The sequence below is a fragment of the Lepus europaeus genome, chromosome 10, assembly GCF_033115175.1.
Source record: "Lepus europaeus isolate LE1 chromosome 10, mLepTim1.pri, whole genome shotgun sequence".
Classification (NCBI taxonomy): Eukaryota; Metazoa; Chordata; class Mammalia; order Lagomorpha; family Leporidae; genus Lepus; species Lepus europaeus.
In genome coordinates this window covers 97,292,369-97,312,934 of record NC_084836.1, presented here as the reverse complement: position 1 = coordinate 97,312,934, position 20,566 = coordinate 97,292,369, and the positions used below count along the sequence as shown (strand labels likewise).

At 53.6% G+C, this 20,566-nt stretch overlaps 1 protein-coding gene across 1 annotated transcript; it reads right to left on the bottom strand.

Moving 5' to 3' along the window:
• Positions 1-9,601: 9,601 nt before the first annotated feature.
• On the bottom strand, positions 9,602-19,653 carry DDRGK1 (DDRGK domain containing 1). Its single transcript, XM_062203936.1, has 9 exons — positions 19,502-19,653; positions 18,293-18,499; positions 17,175-17,287; positions 16,910-17,011; positions 13,614-13,736; positions 13,251-13,289; positions 10,737-10,793; positions 10,212-10,260; positions 9,602-9,886 (listed from the first exon to the last, which is right to left on the bottom strand). Exons 1-9 carry the CDS (start codon positions 19,590-19,592, stop codon positions 9,720-9,722), a joined length of 948 nt encoding a protein of 315 aa, XP_062059920.1. The 5' UTR covers positions 19,593-19,653; the 3' UTR covers positions 9,602-9,719.
• Between the last annotated feature and the right edge of the window lie 913 nt (positions 19,654-20,566).

The window sequence follows — 20,566 nt, the reverse complement described above, 5'->3', positions numbered from 1 at the left end:
GGGGAGATTTTATTTTCAAGATTTATTTTATTTATTAGGGCACAGTTGCAGAGAGAGAAGGAGAGACAGAGAGCTTCCACCCACTGGTTAACTCCTCAAATGACAGGATTGGCCAGGGCAGGGCCAGACCTAACCCAGGAGCCAGGAGCTTCTTTCAGGTCTCCCACATGGGTACAGGGGCCCAAGCACTTGGGTCATCCTCCACTGCTTTCCCAGGCCATAGCAGAGAGCTGGATTGGAAGTGGAACACCGGGGACTCGAACTGGTTCCCATCTGAGATGTCGTTATGGTCACACATGGCAGCTTTACCCACTATGCCACAACCCTGGCCCCTCAGGGAAGATTCTTGAATGTTACATTTTTTTCCTTTCTTTTTAAACTTTTTTTTTTGACAGGCAGAGTTAGAGAGAGAGAGAAAGAAAGAAAGGTCTTCCTTCTATTGGTTCACCCCCCAAATGGCTGCTACGGCTGGCACTGCGCCAATCCGAAGCCAAGTGCTTCCTCCTGGTCTCCCATGCAGGTGCAGGTGCCCAAGCACTTGGGCCATCCTCCACTGCCCTCCCTGGCCACAGCATAGAGCTGGACTGGAAGAGGAGCAACCAGGACTAGAACCCGGTGCCCATATGGGATGCCGGCGCTGCAGGCAGAGGATTAGCCAAGTGAGTGACGGCGCCAGCCCCCCAAGCAGCATTTTAACCGCTGGGCCAAACCCCCACCCCTAGCTTTTCCCATCAAGACTCTTGTTCGTAGCTCCTTGTCTCCCACACCAAAAATGATAGCAAAGCTGGGCTTGTCTAAGCCAGGCAATTTGCCTCGTGCTTCTGAGTTTTCCTCTACCCTAAACGTCAAATATTTTCCCAGTTTAGATCTGTGTGGGCCTCTATTAATTTTCCAAAATACAAAAGAGGCCTTTTCTACTTAGAAAAGCTTCCTTGAGACTGGGCATTTAGGCTAGCAGTTTAAGATGCCTGTGTCTCATATAGGAGTACTTGAGTTCTGCCTGATTCCAGCTGATTCCAGAATTCCTTCTAATGCAGACCCTGGAAGGGAGAGGTGATATCTCAAGTATCTGGGTTCCTGCAACCCACATGGGAGACCCAGATTGAGTTCCTAGCCCTTAGTTTCAGCCTTGGCCCAGACCCAGCCATTATGGGCATTTGAAAAGTGAATCAGTGGACAGGAGATTGCTCTCTCTCTCAAACAAACAAGATGGCCACCCTGGCTTTACAAAAGGAGAGTTTTCTCCTAATACATTCCTGGGCCAACCTGTGAACAGACTGTTATCATTTTTTCCCCCCTTTAAGATGAACACACTGGATCATCAATGTCAGATAAGTCTGTTCTTTCTCTGCATCCCGGAGGCTATCTCCTGTTCTTCAGTCAAGAGTACTGTGTGTTTTCCCTAGTCGCTGAGGAGTGGGAGTTTAGCCTAACAGTTACAATGTCCACGTCCCGCCCAGTTCCAGCTCTGGGATCCAGCTTCCTGCTAACGCAGACTGCGGGAAGCAGTGGTGATGGCTCAGGTAACCGAGTTCCTGCCACTGATGCAGGAGCCCTGTGTTAGTTTAGGGCTTTGGGACAATCCAGCCCTGGCAAGTTCTCTGTGGGCATCTCAGGAGTGAGCCAGCAGACGGGAGCACTCCGTCTCTCAAATAAATAATAAATCAAAAATGATTTTAAGGACATTGATTCTGCTTGTAGTATTTTTTTTTTTAAGATTTGTTTATTTATTTATTTGAAAGAGTTACACAGAGAGAGGAGAGGCAGAGAGAGAGAGAGAGATCTTCCATCCAATTGGCTGCAACGGCCGGAGCTGCGCCGATCCGAAGCCAGGAGCCAGGAGCTTCTTCTGGGTCTCCCACGTGGGTGCAGGGGAGCCCAAGGACTTGGGCCATCTTCTCCTGCTTTCCCAGGCCACAGCAGAGAGCTGGATTGGAAGTGGAGCAGCCGGGACTAGAACCGGCATCTGCATGAGATGCAGACATTGCAGGTGGCAGCTTTACCTGCTACACCACAGCCCCGGCCCCTATTTTCCTTTCATTTTGGCCAATTTCCACTCTACCTCTGTCTTGATTTCAGCTTAAACTTTCTTTATAGTTTCTGTTCCCATTTCACAGAGTATGTGGTTTTGCATCTCTAGAAGCACACCAGGAAAATAAAACGGTACTATCTGGCTCTATGCTGATGGACGAGAAAAACTTGTTGAAGTGCATGGTTTTCTGGAAAACGAAATTACAAAAATAAAAATATTACAAGTATCATCCAAGAAATATGTCCTATAAAGCTCTGGACTCAGATGGTTTCATGGAAAAATTCTCTCAGACTTTCACTGCACAGATAATCCTCACCTATAAACATGTATTAGTGCACAGAAAAGACAGAGTGGGGTCTGTTTCATTTCAGGAAGCCACCATTCCCACTCCACTGATTCCTGACGGCGACAGCACAGAGAGAACTGCAAGCTCAGCTCGGGGGAAATTCTAAAATTCAGTATCACTGTATATGAAATTAATAAGTGATGAATTTGTTAAATGAGAAAAAACATAAACAGATGCCAAAAAGTCACTCAAAAATTGCTACTAAAAGGATTACTCTTAATTAACCAAAAACAGCTGAAATGAAGATTCAGTATTATATGCTACCATGACTCCCTGTAAAATCAGCAGGGGCTCCGATGGCCTGTATTACGCCCCCTCTGGATCTGCATGTCCCTTGGCCAACCTTCTTATCAAGCAGACCAAGTGCAGTTCCTGCTTCTCTCCCAGCACTGGGTTTCAGTTTCCTGTCACCTCTTGGGATCATTCAAATGGACCAGTCATCCTCCGTAGGACCTAGGGGCCACTTCATTCTCTTGCTTCTATAAAGTCCACCCTTGTAGTCCTTGGTGGTTCATTCCCAAGGGCAGCTCCTGCGTGTAGGGTGTGGAGTCCTCCCCTGGGATGTACTAGCAGATTTAACTAATAAACCATAGTCAGTCTCAACTGTTAGGGGACGAGTTGTGGCACAGCAGGTTAAGCCACTGCTGGTGAGGCCAGCATTCCATATGGGTGCCAGTTAAGAGTCCAAGCTACTCCACTTCTGATCCAGCTCCCTCTTAATGTACCTGAGAAAGCAGTGGAAGATGGTCCAAGTACTTGTATCCTTGCACTCATGTGGAAGGCTCAGATGAAGTACCTGGTTCCTAACTTCAGCCTAGGCCAGCCCTGGCCATTGTAGCCATTTGTGGAGGGAACCAGCAGATAGATCTCTTTCTCTGCCTTTCAAGTAAATAAATAAATCTTAAAAAAAAAAAAATTGGGGGCCGGTTTGTGGCTTACCGGTAAAGCCACTGCCTGTGATGCCAGCATCCCATATGGGTGCCAGTTGGTGACCTGACTGCTCCACTTCTGATCCAATTCCCTGGTAATGTGCCTGGGAGAGCAGCAGAAGAAGGAAGGGAGAGAGGGAGGTAGACTTGGAAGCAGCCTTGGGCTCCTGGCTTAGGCCTGGCCCAGCTCCAGCCATTGCAACCGTTTGGGAAGTGAATCAGCGGATGGAAGATCTCTGTCTCTCCCTCTCTCTCTGTAACTCTTTCAAATAAATAAATCTTAAAAAAAAAAAAAAAAAAAAAATCCTACCTGTGAGGTTTGGCTTTTCCCATAACCCCTGAATGGGGATTCCTAACACATGGGATGAAGAGGTCATTAAAACAACTATTTAAGGGCCGCGCTGTGGCTCACTTGGTTAATCCTCCACCTGCAGAGCCAGCATCCCATACGGTCGCCAGGTTCTAGTCTCGGTTGCTCCTCTTCCAGTCCAGCTCTCTGCTGTGGCCCGGGAGGGCAGCAGAGGATGGCCCAAGTGCTTGGGCCCCTGCACCCACATGGGAGACCAGGAAGAAGCACCTGGCTCCTGGCTTCGGATCAGCACAGCACTGGCCATGTCGGCCATTTGGGGAGTGAACCAATGAAAGGAAGACCTTTCTCTCTCTCTCTCACTGTCTATAACTCTACCTGTCAAATAATAAACAATTAAAAAAAAAAACCTATTTAAAAGAGTAATAGCATCAGTATTGGTGAGTGTGTAGGCAAAGAATTAACATGGTAGTGTTTTTGTTTTTTTTTTTTTTTTTTTGACAGGCAGAGTGGACAGTGAGAGAGACAGACAGAGAGAAAGGTCTTCCTTTGCCGTTGGTTCACCCTCCAATAGCCACCGTGGCCAGCACGCTGCGGCTGGCGCACCACACTGATCCGAAGCCAGGAGCCAGGTGCTTATGCTGGTCTCCCATGGGGTGCAGGGCCCAAGCACTTGGGCCATCCTCCACTGCACTCCCGGCACTCCAGTGCAGCAGAGAGCTGGCCTGGAAGAGGGGCAACCGGGACAGAATCCGGTGCCCCGACCGGGACTACAACCCGGTGTGCCGGCGCCACTGGTGGAGGATTAGCCTTTTTTTTTTTTTTTTTTTTTTTTTGACAGGCAGAGTGGACAGTGAGAGAGAGAGACAGAGAGAAAGGTCTTCCTTTTGCCGTTGGTTAACTCTCCAATGGCCGGCGCGGTAGCGCGCTGCGGCCGGCGCACCGCGCTGATCCGATGGCAGGAGCCAGGTGCTTCTCCTGGTCTCCGATGGGGTGCAGGACCCAAGAACTTGGGCCATCCTCCACTGCACTCCCTGGCCACAGCAGAGAGCTGGCCTGGAAGAGAGGCAACCGGGACAGGATCGGTGCCCTGACCGGGACTAGAACCCGGTGTGCCGGCGCCGCAAGGCAGAGGATTAGCCTATTGAGCCGCAGCACCGGCCTGGAGGATTAGCCTATTGAACCACGGCGCCGGCCAACATGGTGGTTTTGAGAGTATAAATTGGTACATCCTTTTGGGAGGACAATTTAGTAGTATGAAATAATATGAAATGTGCATACCTTAAGACCCAGCAACCCATGTCTAAGAAGAAACACCATCACAAATAATCTACATATAAAGATAGTTACTGATGTATTTGATTGTAAAAGTAAAGGAAAAAGAAGTTAAAGCCTTAAGTACAAATTCTGTACATCACTGTATTATCACAAGATTAGGAGGCGGGCACTGTGGTGCAGTGGGTAAAGCTGCCGCAGGCAGTGCCAGCAGCCCATATGGGCACCAGTTCGAGTTCCAACTGCTCCATTTAACCTTTTATGCCACATTGCCAGCCCCACAGCTGAGTTCACCCAATCTCTAAAGAGATTTATTTAAATCGTAGGAAAGGGGCTGGCACTGTGGCACAGTGGGTTAAAGCCCCAGCCTACAGCACCAGCATCCCATATGGGCGCCGGTGTGAGTGCCAGCTGCTCCACTTCTGATCCAGCTCTCTGCTATGGCCTGGGAAAGCAGTAGAAGATGAACCAACTCCTTGGGCCCCTGCACCCGCATGGGATACCTGGAAGAAGCTCCTGGTTCCTGGATTCAGATCAGCTCAGCTTTGGCCATTGTGGTCATTTGGGGAGTGAAACACCAGCAGAATGGAAGACTTCTCTCTCTCTCTGGCTCTACCTCTCTCTGTAACTGTCTTTCAAATAAATAAAAATAAATATTTAAAAAAATCATAGGAAAAGATGAAAATCTCCTTAATTCAACTTATAAAGTTAGAATGATCTTAATGCTACAATCTGACAAATAATGTAAAAGAAAACTGTGTGACTGATTTAACTGTTGTCTTCCCCAATAGTCTATAGGGTCCTTGTGGGTAGAATCCTTTTTTAAAATTCCTACTCCCCAGAATCTGTGAATGATAGGGAAAATGGAAATTAAATTTGCAGATAGAATTAAGGTTTCTGATCAGGCAGGTTTTTTGTTTTTGTTTTGTTTGTTTTTTTAAGATTTTATTTATTTGTTGGAGAGGTAGAGTTACAGTGAAAGGGAGAAACAGAGAGAAAGGTCTTCCATCTGCTGATTCACTCCGCAAATGGCCGGAGTTGAGCCAATCTGAAACCAGGAGCTTCTTCCGGGTCTCCCACGCGAGTGCAAGGGCCCAAGGACTTGGGCCATCTTCTACTGCTTTCCCAGGCCACAGCAGAGAGCTGGATCAGAAGTGGAGCAGCTGGGACTAGAACTGGCGCCCATATGGGATGCTGGCGCCATAGACAGAGGATTAACCTACTAAGCCACAGCGCCAGCTCCTGATCAGCCATCTTTAAAAAAGGATCAGCTTGGATACTCAGGTCAGCCGGGTGTAATCCCAAGGGTCCTTCTAAGTTGTAGGAGGTAGGATGGACAGAGATGCAATAAAACTGACTGCACAGATGGTGAGGGGCCACAAGCCAAGAAATGGGGGTGGCCTCTGCAAACTCCGTAACAACATCCTGGGACAGGCGTTCAGCGTAGCGACTGAGTTGCCGCCACTCGGGACACCTGCATCCCACGTCAGGGTGCCTGGTTTGAGTCCTGGATATGTGCTTCCAGTAGCGGGAGGCAGCAGATGATGGCTCAAGTACTTGGGTCCCTGTCACCATGTGGAATACCTGGATGTAGTCTCTGGGCTCCTGACTTTAATCTGGCCCAGACCTAACCACTGCAGGTGTTCAGGGACTGAGTCAGCAGATGGAAGACCTTTCTCTTTTAAATACAACAACATCTCCAGAAAGAACAAGCCTTTACCTTGATTTTAGCCCACAAGTGTTGGACTACTAATCTACATAATTTAATTAAATCTGTGTTGTTTTACACACTAACTTGGTGTTATTGTATTATAGCAGCACTGTAAAACTAACACAAACACCTAATAGGAACTTAACATTAGTTGAAAAAATGAAATTGCAAAACCCTTGGGTCTATAGATAAGTAGGTAAAACAGAAATAACTCGCTCACAGAATCTGAATGGCCAAAAAGCAGCTGAATACCTTGAGCCTCACTGACACAGAAGAGGTGCACATCAGAAACTATCAAATCAGTATAGGTTGGGGCTGCTGTGGCCTAGCGGGTGAAGCTGCCGCCTGCGATGCCAGCATCTCATATGGGCACCAGTTCAAGTCCTGGCTGCTCCACTTCTGATCCAGCTCTCTGCTGTGGCCTGGGAAAGCAGTAGAAGATGGCCCAATTCCTTGGGTCCCTGCACCTGGTACGTGGGAGACCCTGAAGAGGCTCTTGGCTCCTGGCTTCGGATTGGCAAAGCTCCGGCCATTGTCCAATTGGGGAGTGAACCTGAAGATGGAAGACCTGTGTGTGTGTGTGTGTGTGTAACTCTTTCAAATAAATAAATAAATCTTTAAAAAAAAAAATCAGTATAGGTCATCGGCATCATCCTCTGGGGTCCTCCATCATGTCACTGGGAAGGAGACTTGGGGCTTCTCTGGGATGACAGCGCAGTTAGATCTCAATGCCAAATCAGGGACAGATGAGGCACTTTAATCCATGCTAAAGTCTGGATGTTTGTACTAAAACTTTTTTACAGCTGTACCAGCTTTATGGGGAAATGAAAACCCCCGGAACTGGGCCAAAGATTCCTGGGAATTACCAGTAAAGGTCACGGAGGTTATCTAGAATGATATAAAGCCGTAACTGCAATGGTTATGATCCCAGCATGCTGGTCTTTTACATGCTGTTTCATGAACGGATAAGCTGATGTTTACACACACAGAAGCCCCCATGAAAATTAAGTTAAAGGAAAACTGGGGGGGGGGGGGGGGGAGAGTGCCTTTTCCTTACCATTCTTCTGCATGATCTGCACATTTTGCTTTAGATAGGTGATTTGTGCTTTTCTTACATTCTGCAGGGTTCCCTGTGACATTTAATTTTCTGTTTTTATATAATTGATGCCTTATTTTATAATGCTAACAGAGACTCCTCTATACCCATAAACCCCACTGTAAAATACTGAGATACAAGATAAAAAGGAGTACAAGTCACCACCCCGACTAGGCTCATTAATTCACAGCTGCTTGAGAAGCATAAGGGTCCTTCCTAAAGGCCAAGCAGAATATTAACATTCTTCTTGCACCATGGAAGTTAGGATATCAACTTCATGGGAATACACAGATCCAAAAATATGTTACCAGACTTAATTTTTGTAAAGGCTTTGTGAACTTCTTACCCTGGCCCTGCAGACAGACGTGTGGTGGCTGAAGGAAACTTCTATCACCTGCCCTTGTGTCTCCACTTGCCACTTCCTCTCCTGCGCTGCGGCCAGTACTATTAATGCAGTACACTAACAGCTCAAACACTGAAAATACACTAAGGGCTGCAGGTATCCTCCATGCTGAATTCTTGGGACACTGAGTCTTGGCTTCCAGGATGTGAGGCACCACTTGCCCTTCTCCCATGACTGGCCCTGGGGATGGGACGCCGGGGCAGCCTCAGCCATCTCACTACCTGCAGGGCAGAGGCAGAGGATGGCAGAGGGCAAGGACGAAGAGCCCCTGAATTGTGGCCTTGCTCTTTTTTTAATTACTTGCAAATTTACTGCTGTCTCCCACTCCAGTTCTCAGCCTTGGCTGTACATTGGAATCCCCTACTGCTTTCTGAGTCTATGCTCAGGGGTTCTCATTCAACTGGTCCTAGGTGCAGCCTGGCCTGAGACTACAGGAAACTCCCCTGGTGATACTAATGAACTGGGGCTGGGAACCCCAGATCTAGCTGTACATTTGACCTCATCCTGTGGTTATCTATGTCTGCTTCTTCCCTCTCCAACTAGATTATTGGCCCCAGATGGCCTCCCAAGCAGTGCTTGTGGTCCTTCACAAACTGATTCCAAGTGCCTGTTGCTGATGGAAGCAGCACCCATCAACCCCTCAGGAAGGCCCTGCCCTGGAAGCCTGATGCCCTGCCTTGGCATCACCATCCACTTAGATGGTCCCTCCTGAGCTGGAACAGAGTGCTGTCTCCCCCACCGGGCACCAGAGGGAGCAGCTGGTTTGTGTTCAGAGGCCACCTTGCATAAGAACTACCCATTTAAACACGTGCCTCTCGTTCAGCACAGGATGCTCACACCACAAACAGCTCCCAGAACACACGCGTCTCCCACGGCACACTCACCCCTCAGCAGATGGTCCTCACATCCACCAGGGTGTGGGATCACCTATACCATTTAACTGGTTTTGATGGGAGGCGTAGGGCTGGATTCACAGGACTGACCCCATGAGCCACGTCTCTCCACTGCACGGTTCTGTCCTGTTGAAGCCAGCCCTCCCCTTCCTCCCACCTGCCCCCAGCAGCTGGCCCAGCCCCTCTCCTGCACTCCCCTTCCCTCCCTCCCTCCCTTCTAAAGGCTGACGCTCCCCAGGACTCCACCCCTGCCCTTCTCATTAACTCTTCTCCTTAGGGGCTCTCAGCCCTACTTAGGGCTCCTCAATCTGCATTAAACACAGTGAGAATTCCCTCCCCAGTTCAGACAGATAAGGCCTAAGAGGCTTCCCTACTTTTACTCCACGGGGGTCAGAGGGAGAGAAATACCTCATCTAGGTCTTGGGGACTGGGCTACAAAGCAGAAAAGAACACAGTAAGCATGCAACAAGGGTTTCCGGAGTGAATGAATTCATAAAAATGGACTGCCACCAGCTGCCAAGGGACCCTCCCTTCTGAGGCCTAGACATCACCTGCTCATCCAGGATCCGAGGCCAGGCCCTTCGGCTACACCAAGCACACCAAGCTCAGCAGTGCTCACAGGCCTTTAATCTGCAACTGCCTGGCCACACTCCATCCCTGCCACAGGCTGGTGGGGAGGGCTGGCCATACCAGCTCCAAGTCCAAGTCCAAGAGGGAAGAGCTAGGGTCAGGCTGGGGCTTGGGCAGGGGACTCCCGGCCCCACGCGATGAGGGAGTTGCTGGCCTGGGCAAGCTCGGTGATGGACACCCGGCCTCGCTGTCGGATGAAGTTGGCCACAGCAGCCAGCTCCTCGGGGGTGATGTAGATGAACTTGCCCCTGTCGTCAATCACACCTGTGGGCACAGGCAGGTTGTGGGCTGACCCTCGTGGACTGGCCTGAGGGGGCCTGCCCACTCCTCGCAGCTGCCCCAGATCCCTCCAGGTCTTCAGCATGCCTGTCCTGTCTTGGTGAAGCATCTCAACTCAGGCTTGCCTTCCCATCCTGCTCACCCCGCACCATCCCAGGCTTCAGGGTGCCCTCCTTGTAACTGCATCCAGCTACTTAGTGCCCCTCTTTGCACTCCCCTCCCAGGTCTGGGATGCTCATCCTGCAGCCCCCTGTGGCTAGACATTCCCCAAGGCCAGGGCGGGCAGTGACTGATTCTCATCCTGTCTCACCTGTTAGAGTCCCCTCAGCCAGCAAGTCCTGGATACGATTTATGGTGTCCTAGGAGGAGAACAGTTCTCAGTACAGAGGCGGGTACTGATGTCCCCAAAACAAATACCTCAATCTTCCTCTCACTGTAACCAAATCACCTGCCCCTCTCACAGCACCCCCAACTCTGTGCTTGTCATCTGGACGGGCCCTCAGGAGAACCGGCTCAGCAGACCCCCCTCCCTCCGGCTCTCCTCCGGAGAGCTGAGTGGAGCAGTGGTAATGTCTAGTCACCAGGCTGGTGCAGCCCGTCTGCAAGAGTTGTCAAGGTAACTGGACTCGGCTGGGGCTGGTGGGATGAGAGGTTTGGATTTTTCTTCTTCTCCTCTGCCTGTTAATCCATCTATCAAAAATGAAGACTGCTGGGTGTCAAGAGTTTCCTCCACTCTACTCACTCTCACTGGGAGCAAGGGACATCAAGACTATTTATAGGGTAGGCCTCCTCTGCCAGCTACACTGACCCCATTGGAGGCCACCTTCGGGCTTACCTGGGTCCGCAGGCCCACCTGGGAAGCCAGATCTTCCAGGAGCACAACCTTGGACTGCTGTAAGGAGGGAAAGGGGGCACGCTCAGCACGGGCAGTGCCTCTCAGCCTGGCTACCTTCTGAGCTGTCTGTAGTGGGTAGCTGGATTAGCACTGCCCACATTCCTGTGGGAGAGCCTTGCTTCCCTCACAAAGACGAACTCTCACAGTCACCCTCACACAGGGGCATGCACACTTGTGCTTTCATTCCCCATCTGGGAGGAGGGATCTGCCCCAAAGCACCACCAGCCTCCTGCCCAGTCCTGGACGGGGTGTAGGGGGGCTACTAGAGACAGGCGCGCCAGGGCCCACTGCCTCCTTTTCTTCTGCATCTAGCTGTATCTTTTTAACATCACAGACATGCTGGAAGAAAGGGAGTGATAGTCACCAAAAGCTATTTTTAAAAACTGTCGCCAGGACTTGTATTTGCTGAGGACCTACCAGGACAATGTGGCGCTGAGAAAGTGGGACATGATGGTAAACAAACACAGCTCCTACCCCTGAACTCACAGGCCACCTGGTGGGACAGGTGAGCACATGGACGGGAGAGCAGATAAGGCCCCCCAAGTCCTGGGCTCTCTACAGGCAGTGGGAGCTTACTGCTGCGTCACCTTTGCTTGGACGCCCCACAAGCCTGACATGCCCACACTGCTTTCCACCCATCCTCTTCACACATCAGCAGCACAGAGACCTCCCTTAAAATGACCGTCACTAACACTCCTGAGTGCTTGCCCGTTCCACGTGCTGCCCTCACACCGCAGTGGAAACTTCAGCTGTGGGGCACAGCTGAGGGTCCACACGGGAAACACGGCAGGTGCCCCAGCCTCCCCCACAGACAGCATGGCACTTGAGAGAAGGCGGGCAGTCCTTCACATTTCCATGATCTTCCACAGCGAGTGAGCTGGGGGAGGAGTGACACGGTGACACCTTCCCGGCTGCAGATGGCATGTGACTTGTTTGAAATGCCAAACCGAATGTGCCAACAGGGAGGCGAGTGAGAGGCGGCTGGGTCGGGGGTGGGCAAGCGCAAGGTGATCTGGCCAGTCGGCCTCTACCTACCACGCAGAGAGCAGGAATAGAGATCTAGTGACAGCTCAGAGCAGGGACGTGACATCACCACAGCTGGTCCCCAAGGACCTGGGCTGAGGTGCTGCTAAGGCCAAAAGCACATGCGGTAACAAACCAACAAACCCAACCTTGGTCAGGAGGGCGAGGGGCCTGACAAGACTCAGCCACCCCACACCTCACAGGAACTACACTGTGTAGAAATGCTCTCTGGCTCCCAAACTTTAGGACGGAAGGGCCTGTCTCCTTGAAGTGAGGAGGAAAGTGAGTGGGCTGAATTCCAGAAGGTCTCCTTCTCCTTGCAAGACAGCAGCTCTGGGAAACTCACCACCAGCAGAACCCCTAAACTTCCAGAGTTTACGGAACCCCCCATGAATGGCACCTCCAGGGAGTGATCAAGGGTGAGGTCAGAACTGCCCAGGGGGCCTCCCCTCTGCAGAGGAGAGGGGCACACTGAAGCTGACCCCCTCTTCTAAATCCACCTCGGAAGGCTTCCTGGAGGAGAGACCATGTTGCTGTCTCCTAGGCAGGTGAGGGTGGAGAGTTCCCAACAGCAGTGGCCAGTATGAGCTATCCTGCCTGCCCTGGTGGACAAAGCCCTCCATCAGAGGGGGACGCACCAGCCTGAGGCTGCGGCCGGCCAGCCTTTCTCCCTCTAAGGAACCCGGGGCCCCAGGCTGCTGAGAGGCATCAAAACACTGCTGTCTCTCAGGAGAGATGGGGGGAGGATTATGCAAGTCCTGGCTCCTTGGCAGCCCGGGTACCACCTCCACCATCGCCCCCGCTCCCTCTGCACTGCTCCCCTCAGCCGCCTCTGCACCTCTGAGCTGCACTGGCAAACCTGTCCCCTCACCACATCCTTTGTGGGAGGCAGGGCTGCCAAGCGAGATGCTCTTATGCAACCCCGAGCGGCATCGTGTGGCCTGCACAGTGGCTGCAGACGGAGGGAGCCCACCGCTGCCTCGCTCACCCTACATTCCCAAGGAAACACCGTCCTGTCTCTGCGCCAGACCCAAGTTCCCAGCAGGAGCACGTGGCAGAGGAGGCTTGTTTCAACTCGGCAGAGCCTCCGTGTGGAAGGACTGACAGGAAACACACGTGGAGAGACTTGGAAACACGGTGACTCACTGAGCGTGGGGTCTGAGGAGCAGGGGAGCTGTCAAAGCCTGGGTGTGCGGAAGCCATCAGAGGCCCGTGCCGCCCACACACACCCAGCCCGCTGCACACTCGGGTGGAAGAGAAGGGCCTCCCCTCGCTAGGGCCCAGCAGCTCAGCCTCTGGGCCTCCCTGCACGAACCTGATGGAACCTCCTGCAGCCCCGCGCATGTCTGCCCCTCCGGGCCGGAGGAGAAGGCACACAACACGCACACGCGAGGCAGGGACCGACACTCGTGCTGTTTCGCGGCCTCTTACCTTAATGTAGTTGATGAATTCTGTCAGGAAGCTGTGGGACTGGAGGGGCAGAGAAGTCACAGTGAGCCCCCCAACAGGGACCACCAGGGTCTGTGCTGGCCTACCTCCCAGGACTGCCACCTGCCCGGGGGCCTGTCCACCCACCTGCACGCCTGCCCATACAAGCGGCAGAGCCTCCTGAGGTGAGGCTTCGGAGGCACCACCTCCACTGTGGACAAGACTTCGAGCCACCACAGCCTGGGGGACTGACACCCACTCCCTCCTCCCTGCCCGGCCAGTGTCTGGGATGGGAGGGTGGCCCTGGTCTAGCACATGTGGCCTGGGTGGGTGCAGGGAGGGGCTCCCCAGGGGCAGCAGGCACACCTGCTCCTCAGTCATGGTCTCGCCCACGCCCTCCTCCTCCACCACGAAGCTCTCCTTCAGTTTCAGGTACTCCTCATGCTCCCGCTGCGCCTGCTCCTCCCGGGCCTTCCTCTCCTCCTCCTCCTGTGGACAAAGAGGAGCAAGAGTCGGGTATCTGGGACACGTACCCACCCAACCACAGCTCTGGTCCTTGCTTCCCTGCAGGGCACTAGGGCCTAAGGTCCAGCTCTTACTCAGCGACAAAGCTCCTTAACGGCTGCGACTCCCCAGGCTCCAAGCTGAACAACAGACAGAGGCCCTGCCTGTCATCAGCCCCCACCCCATGCAAAATGCCACTCAGCCCCCTCCGCTCCCCCCTTGCTCAGGGGATCTACTTGGTGAAAATCTCTCGAATGGCCTGCCATGATGCCACTCCACCACTCCCTGTAGCCACACCTGCCCTCTCTACCCTGTCCTGTCCACGCTTCGTGAACAAACAGCCAGCCTCCATTTCCTCTCCTCTTATTCACCAGCCCCCCAAACCCTCCCCACCAACTCTGCAGAGACCTTGGGCACAGCAACCTGCCCCTCTTTCCTCCTGCATTCTCCTGGCTCCCCTCCAGCTCCCTGGGGCATCACCACCCCTGCCCCTTCTCTCTCCTCCGCTCTCACTGAACGCCTTGCTCATGTCCAAGGCATTGATAACCACCTCCTCATTAGTGACTGTCACGGCTGTATCTCTGCCCAAATCTCTCCTAAACACATGACAGCCCTTGTGACACACCCGCCTGGGCCATCTCACAGGCACCAGACAGACCCCATGATCTCCTCACATCCAGTCCTCTTGCTGAGCCCAGGCTCGGGGAGTCACACAGCCATTCAGCCTGTTGCCCAGGTCAGAGATGAGGCCCTATCTCCCAATTATCTCTCTAACTTCTAGAAAATGCCTCAGTCCACCCCTGTTGCTCCCTTGTCATCCCCACATAGTGCAACAGCCTCCTCCTAAACCCAACCCATCTTCCAGGGCACTGACAAAAAAATTCTTTTTAAATATTTAGTTTATGTATTTGAAAGGCACAGTTAAACAGAAAGAAAAACGGGGAGAGCGAGGTTTTCCATTCGCTGGTTCACTCCCCCAGTGGCCACAATGGCTAGGCCTGGGCTAGACCAATGCCAGGAGCCAGGACCTTCTTCCGAGTCCCCCACTTGGGTGCAGAGGCCCAAGCACTCGGGTGATCTGCTGCTGCTTTCCCAAGTGCACTAGCAGGGAGCTGGACTGGAAGTGGAGCAACTGGGAATTAAACCAGTGCCCATGTGGGATGCTGGTGCTGAAAGCAGTGGCTTAACCCGTTACACCACAGTGCTGGTCCCTGAGAAAAAAAAAAAATTTTTTTTTTGACAGGCAGAGTGGACAGTAGAGGGAGACAGAGAGAAAGGTCTTCCTTTTTGCCATTGGTTCACCCTCCAATGGCCTCCACGGTAGGCTAGCTGCGGCAGGCACACCACGCTGTTCCGATGGCAGGAGGCAGGTGCTTATCCTGGTCTCCCATGGGGTGCAGGGCCCAAGAACTTGGGCCATCCTCCACTGCACTCCCTGGCCACAGCAGAGAGCTGGCCTGGAAGAGGGGCAACCGGGACAGGATCGGTGCCCTGACCAGGACTAGAACCCAGTGTGCCGGCGCCACAAGGCGGAGGATTAGCCTGTTAAGCCACGGCGCCGGCCTGAAAAATTTTTTTAAAACATGAAGGTAGTGGCCGGTGCAGTGGTGCACTAGGTTAATCCTCCGCCTGCAGCGGCGGCATCCCATACGGGTGCTGGGTTCTAGTCCCGGTTGCTCTTCTTCCAGTCCAGCTCTCTGCTGTGGCCTGGGAAGGCAGTGGAGGATGGCCCAAGTCCTTGGGCCCTGCACCTGCATGGGAGACCAGGAAGAAGCACCTGGCTCCTGGCTTCAGATCAGCATGGCGCACCGGCTGCAGCACACTGGCCATTTGGGGGGTAAACCAACGGAAGGAAGACCTTTCTCTCTGTGTTTCTCTCTCTAACTCTGCCTGTCAAAAAAAAAAAAAAAAACAAAAAACACCATGAAGGTAGGGGCTGGTGTTGTGGCGCAGTACATTAAGTTGCCACCTGTGACGCTGGTATCCTGTATCAGAGTACTGGTTCAAGTACTAGCTGCTCCACTTCTGATCCTGTTGCAGAAGATGGCCCAAGTACTTGGGCACTTGCCACCCACATGGGAGAACGAGATGGAGTTCCTATCTCCTGGCTTCAGCCTGGCTCAGTCTAGGCCATAGCAGCCATCTGGGTAGTGAACCAGTAGATGAAAGATATCAATCTGTCTCTTCCCTCTGTCACTCTGCCTTTCAAATAAATAAAATCTTGTAAAAAAAAAAAACTCTTTGTAAAACACACGAAAGTAAAACTGGGGCAGGGGATATTCAAGATGAGTCTGAACCCAGTGCCAGAAAACAAGAAAATGCTCAAAAAGCATCGAGGGGGTGGGAATGTACACAGGAGCCATCTGAAAGGGCCCCCAGTAGTCAACATAGGACAATCCGGCGAGAAGATAGGTAACATGCTACTGGGTTATCACACAACGTACACAACAAATACAAGTCCATGTGGACGAGAAGAAATGGCTGGATAAACATCCCCAAATGGATGAAAACAAAAACATTAAAACAAAAAATAGAGGGAACTGCGTATGGGAGGAAGAGCGAGGCTATCTAAGGGCATTAGGCAGGATCGGTATTCAGAAAGGTGGAAACCTGTCTCGTGAGTACAGAGGAGCCTGCTGTGTTCCGGCCCAGTCACTACAGCACCCACAGCTAGGCTTCCTGCCATCCAGGGTCCCCGGACAACAGGTCTTCCTAGCTGTGGCAGCCCTGGCTCTCCCACGCTACACCTATCTGTGCCATTCCCTTTCTTGGGAAGCTGGTTCTCAGACCAGAGGAAGCATCGGGCGCACAAACACCCACCAACCGCCGCTCCTGAGCCCCTGCCCCATGCCAGGCCCTAATGGATCCACCCTCTCTTCCCAGTACCTTTAACAGCGTCAAGGCCCTCACTTCTCAGTCCCCTCTTGCCCCAGCCAGCCCCCCTCAGTGTTCTCTGACTGCACCAGGAGCGCTCCATAACCTTAAGCGCACTGGAAACCTCAGCGCAGGCTCTGCTTTGCAGGAGCATCCGACTCCACCAACCAAGTAAACCAGGGCCTGCCCTCGTGCCTGCTCCATGGCCCATCTTCCAGGCGGGAGAATCGGGGGAGCTGCATGGGAAGCAGGACTGGCGGGTCGGGGTCAGAGGTCAGCCTCACCTTCTGCTCCTCCTCCAGGCGAAGCCGCTCTTCCTCCTTCTTCCACTCTGCCTCGCGCTGGGACTCGAGGCGCTTCCGCTCCTCCCGCTCAGCCTCCTCTGCCTGGAGACAGGTCTTCATGGGGGCACATCCCCCGCCCCCAGCTAGAGGCTGGCCCTCCCAGACTGGCCAGGGCCCAGACTCCGCCTACAGGAGCCCCGAGGGGAACAGAGAGGGTGGGGCTCTTCCCCGCTCCCCGGAGCTGCATCCCAGCCCTCCTGCTTGCCTCGCGCTGGGCTTTGCGCGCTTGTTTCTCCTCTAGCTTCCGTAATTTCTTGGCTCCAATTTTCCCAGACACATGCGCTTCCACTGGCTTCTCAACACCTTCTTCTTCCTGGGCTGAATAAAGTCAGAGAAAGACAGTTCAGGTCCCAGCTCAGCAGGGCTGCTGCTGCTGCCTCCGCCCCTCGGGTGTGTGTACGGGCATGTGGGTGCTGGAGTGGAGAGGGGGCTGCAGAACAAAGTAAAAGGTGACAAACTTAGATACTGCATCGCTGTAAGAGGGAGGCGCCAGGTGCCAACAGCCCAGTGTCGGGAACACGGGCAGGATGTCCAGGCTTGCAGAGATCTCTGGCTTCTCTCCGGGCCAAAATTCAGGCCAGAACGGCCTCATGGAGAAATTCATCTGGGCCCCAAATCTGAAATTCTCCTTGCTATAGTCAGAAACTGTTGAGGGTTTTAGGATTGGCCACTGGCCAGGATTATCCTTTGTCCCACTACAGCTAATCCAACACAGCAGCCCCATCACAGGGCTAACCCAGGGCCAACCCAGGGCCAGCTAAAAGTTACAGACCCCCGATGCTGAGCAGCAGGGGTGTCTGAGCTCAAGTCTGAGACGGGGGGGGGGGGGGGGGGGGATGGCACAACAGTGGATTTCTTTTTGAACCAAAGGAGCTCATTGCCAAGGCTACGAGGCAAAAGTCCCAGATGCCTCCCCCTAGGCTCAAGGCAGTGATCAGGGGCTGAAGAGACGCTCCTCTCACATTCTAAGGGCCCTGTTGGTCTGGCAGCAGCAGGGATATGGGGGCCTTTGTGTCAACAGAATGTCTCATCTCTAAATCCTACTGGGGTTACAAGGAACCCCGACTCCAAGAACGGTGCTGGGATATAAGGAGGAGACCGAGGAACCCTCTGGATGGTCTGAAGACTTGCCCACCTGCTTGGACACTGAGAGCCTGCATGAAGGAAGAGGAAGTTGGATCAGCAGAGTAGGGGTCAGGGCCTGGAACTGTTGGCCCCCAAAATGGCAGCCCAGGTCCCAAGTCTTCTCCGACACCACCCTGGGCTAATTTATAGCCCACCCCCTTCCTAGCGCCCTGCGCCACCAGGCTGCGTCCTTCTCACCAGGAATGGCACCGTCCTCCTCGACCTCATCCACTTCTGCCCAGGCTGCCCGCTGAGCTCGACGCTGGGCCTGCAGCCGGCTGCCCAGGTCCCTTCGGCGCCGGGGCCTGCCTCCAGGTCTGTGCTCCTCCGGCTCCAGAGGCCGAGACTGGGGCGCCCGGCCTGCCTCTACTGGCTCTGCCTCACGATGCGGTGACTCTTGACCGGCTTGGGGAAGAGAACACAAGCTGCTGACGGAGGTGGAGCAGCCTGCTGGGAGCCCCAACCTCCCTCCAGACTCCCAGCACCCACAGCGGTCTGACCATCCAGTCCTCTGCATCGCAGACCTACACCTTGGCCCCACGCAGCAAGCTCTCTCCCTCCTGCTCGTGTTGGAACTCTCCTCTTCCCTCAAGGCCTCACCTTTCCAACTGACCTGTCAGGGGACTCCCACCCTGGCGTCTCCAGGTTTCATCAACTGCCCACTGCAGGGCTTCTACTTCCTGCCTCGGCTGCCATGATTTTATCTGGGATGTACACTTCTCAGGTGGGGGCTGCATCTCCCCTCCCGGAAAGACTCATAGGCTACCTGCCTCACCCACCTCTCTCCCGCCCTTGAAGCCTGCAGGTGCCAAGCTAGCCCGGGGGCCCAGAGACACACACACATACATAAATCCACTGCTCATACTAAATGGGGGTGGTGAGGTGCGACAGATGTGTCTGCGTCTCGGCCAAGGACATGGTCTTCTGGTCAGGTGCACGAGAGAGAGGAGGGAAGGGCAAGCCGGCATAGCTGCCCTATTGGGAGGAGAGGCAGAAAACACTCAGACGTCCCCTGCCTGGGGACGGCCCAGCAGCCGGCCCTGGAGGAGTGGGAAACCCCGGAGGCCTTCCCAACGGACATCACTCAGATGATGGGGGACAGAGTGTGTTCGCCCGAGTCTGGCTCCTCTGGGCCTGGAGGTCTGAAGCGCCGCGGGGCGAAGAGAGCAGCCCGCAGAACGCTCGGAGCGCGCTACTAGCCCGTTCTCCTGCCGGGCTCTAGGCCGCCACCTCCCCCACGCCCCCAAACGCGCATGCTCCCAGCCTGCCGGCCGCGCGCCGCAGATCCCCGTCAGCCAGCGCAGGTACGCCGGCGCATGCGCAGGAGCCGCGGCGCCGCGGCCGGGGCGATCCGAGAGGGCCCGAGAGCCGCGGCTAGGCTGGCCCCGGCGCGGCGGCGCTGCCTACCTGCTGCCGCCCGGCGCCGGCTGCGAGTTAGGAAGAAGATAAGGCCGACGAGGACAACCGCCGCTACCAAGTACACCGCGAGCGCCACCATGGCCACGGCCTCCGGGCGCCACAAACGCGCCCGCCCCGAGGCCCGGAGTTTCCCAGGCCCCGCCCAGCGCCCCTGCGGCCCCGCCCGCTCCAGCGTAAGCCCCGCCCACTACCCCACCCCGCCCAGGCCACGCACTTGGCAGGCCGGCTTCAATTTTTCGAAGCTGTACTTCCGGGGTGTAAAAAAATGCTAGGTGAAAATTTTCGCAAACGGTTATGTACAACATGTAATGTGGCTTAAAAAAAAAAAACTAAACGGGCTGGCGCTGTGGCGCAGCGGGTGAAGCCGCCATGTGCAGTGGCATTGCACATGGGCGCCGGTTCGAGTCCCGGCTGCTCCTCTTCCCATCCAGCTCCCTGCTATGGCCTGGGAAAGCAGCAGCAGATGGCCCAAGTTCTTGGTCCCACGTGGGAGACTCGGAAGAAACTCCTGGTTTCGACCTAGCCCAGACCCATTGTTGCGGACATTTGGGGAGTGAACCAGCAGATGGAAGATAAATAAATAAATACATCCTTAAGAAAGTTAAAATCACTAAGAAATACCACAGAGTGTTTATGAAAATGTAGGAAAAGTACAAAAAAGGCGCTTGAGATTGACAATGCGGTTCCCGGCTTATGCACGGGGGAAGGCGGGGGAAGGCGGGGGAAGGCGGGGGAAGGCAGCAGAAGGCACAGGTACCTGGGCCTCCTCCACCCATGTGGGAGACCGGATATGGAGTTCTTGGCGCCGGGTTTCAGTTTGTCCAGACCCAGCCACTGCAGCCATCCAAATAAATAACTGCCTTTCAAGTTTAAAAATAAAATGAGAGGGAGGGAGAACACATTTTGCTTTTAAATAAATTGTAAATTGTGATGTATTTTTTACTCACACCTGCAGTCATATCTATTTTAAAAACAAAACTAGCTTTATTAGGTTACAGACAAATTATGATCCAGTTTTCCAGAGTAAGCATTTGATGCAACCACAGGGAGTTT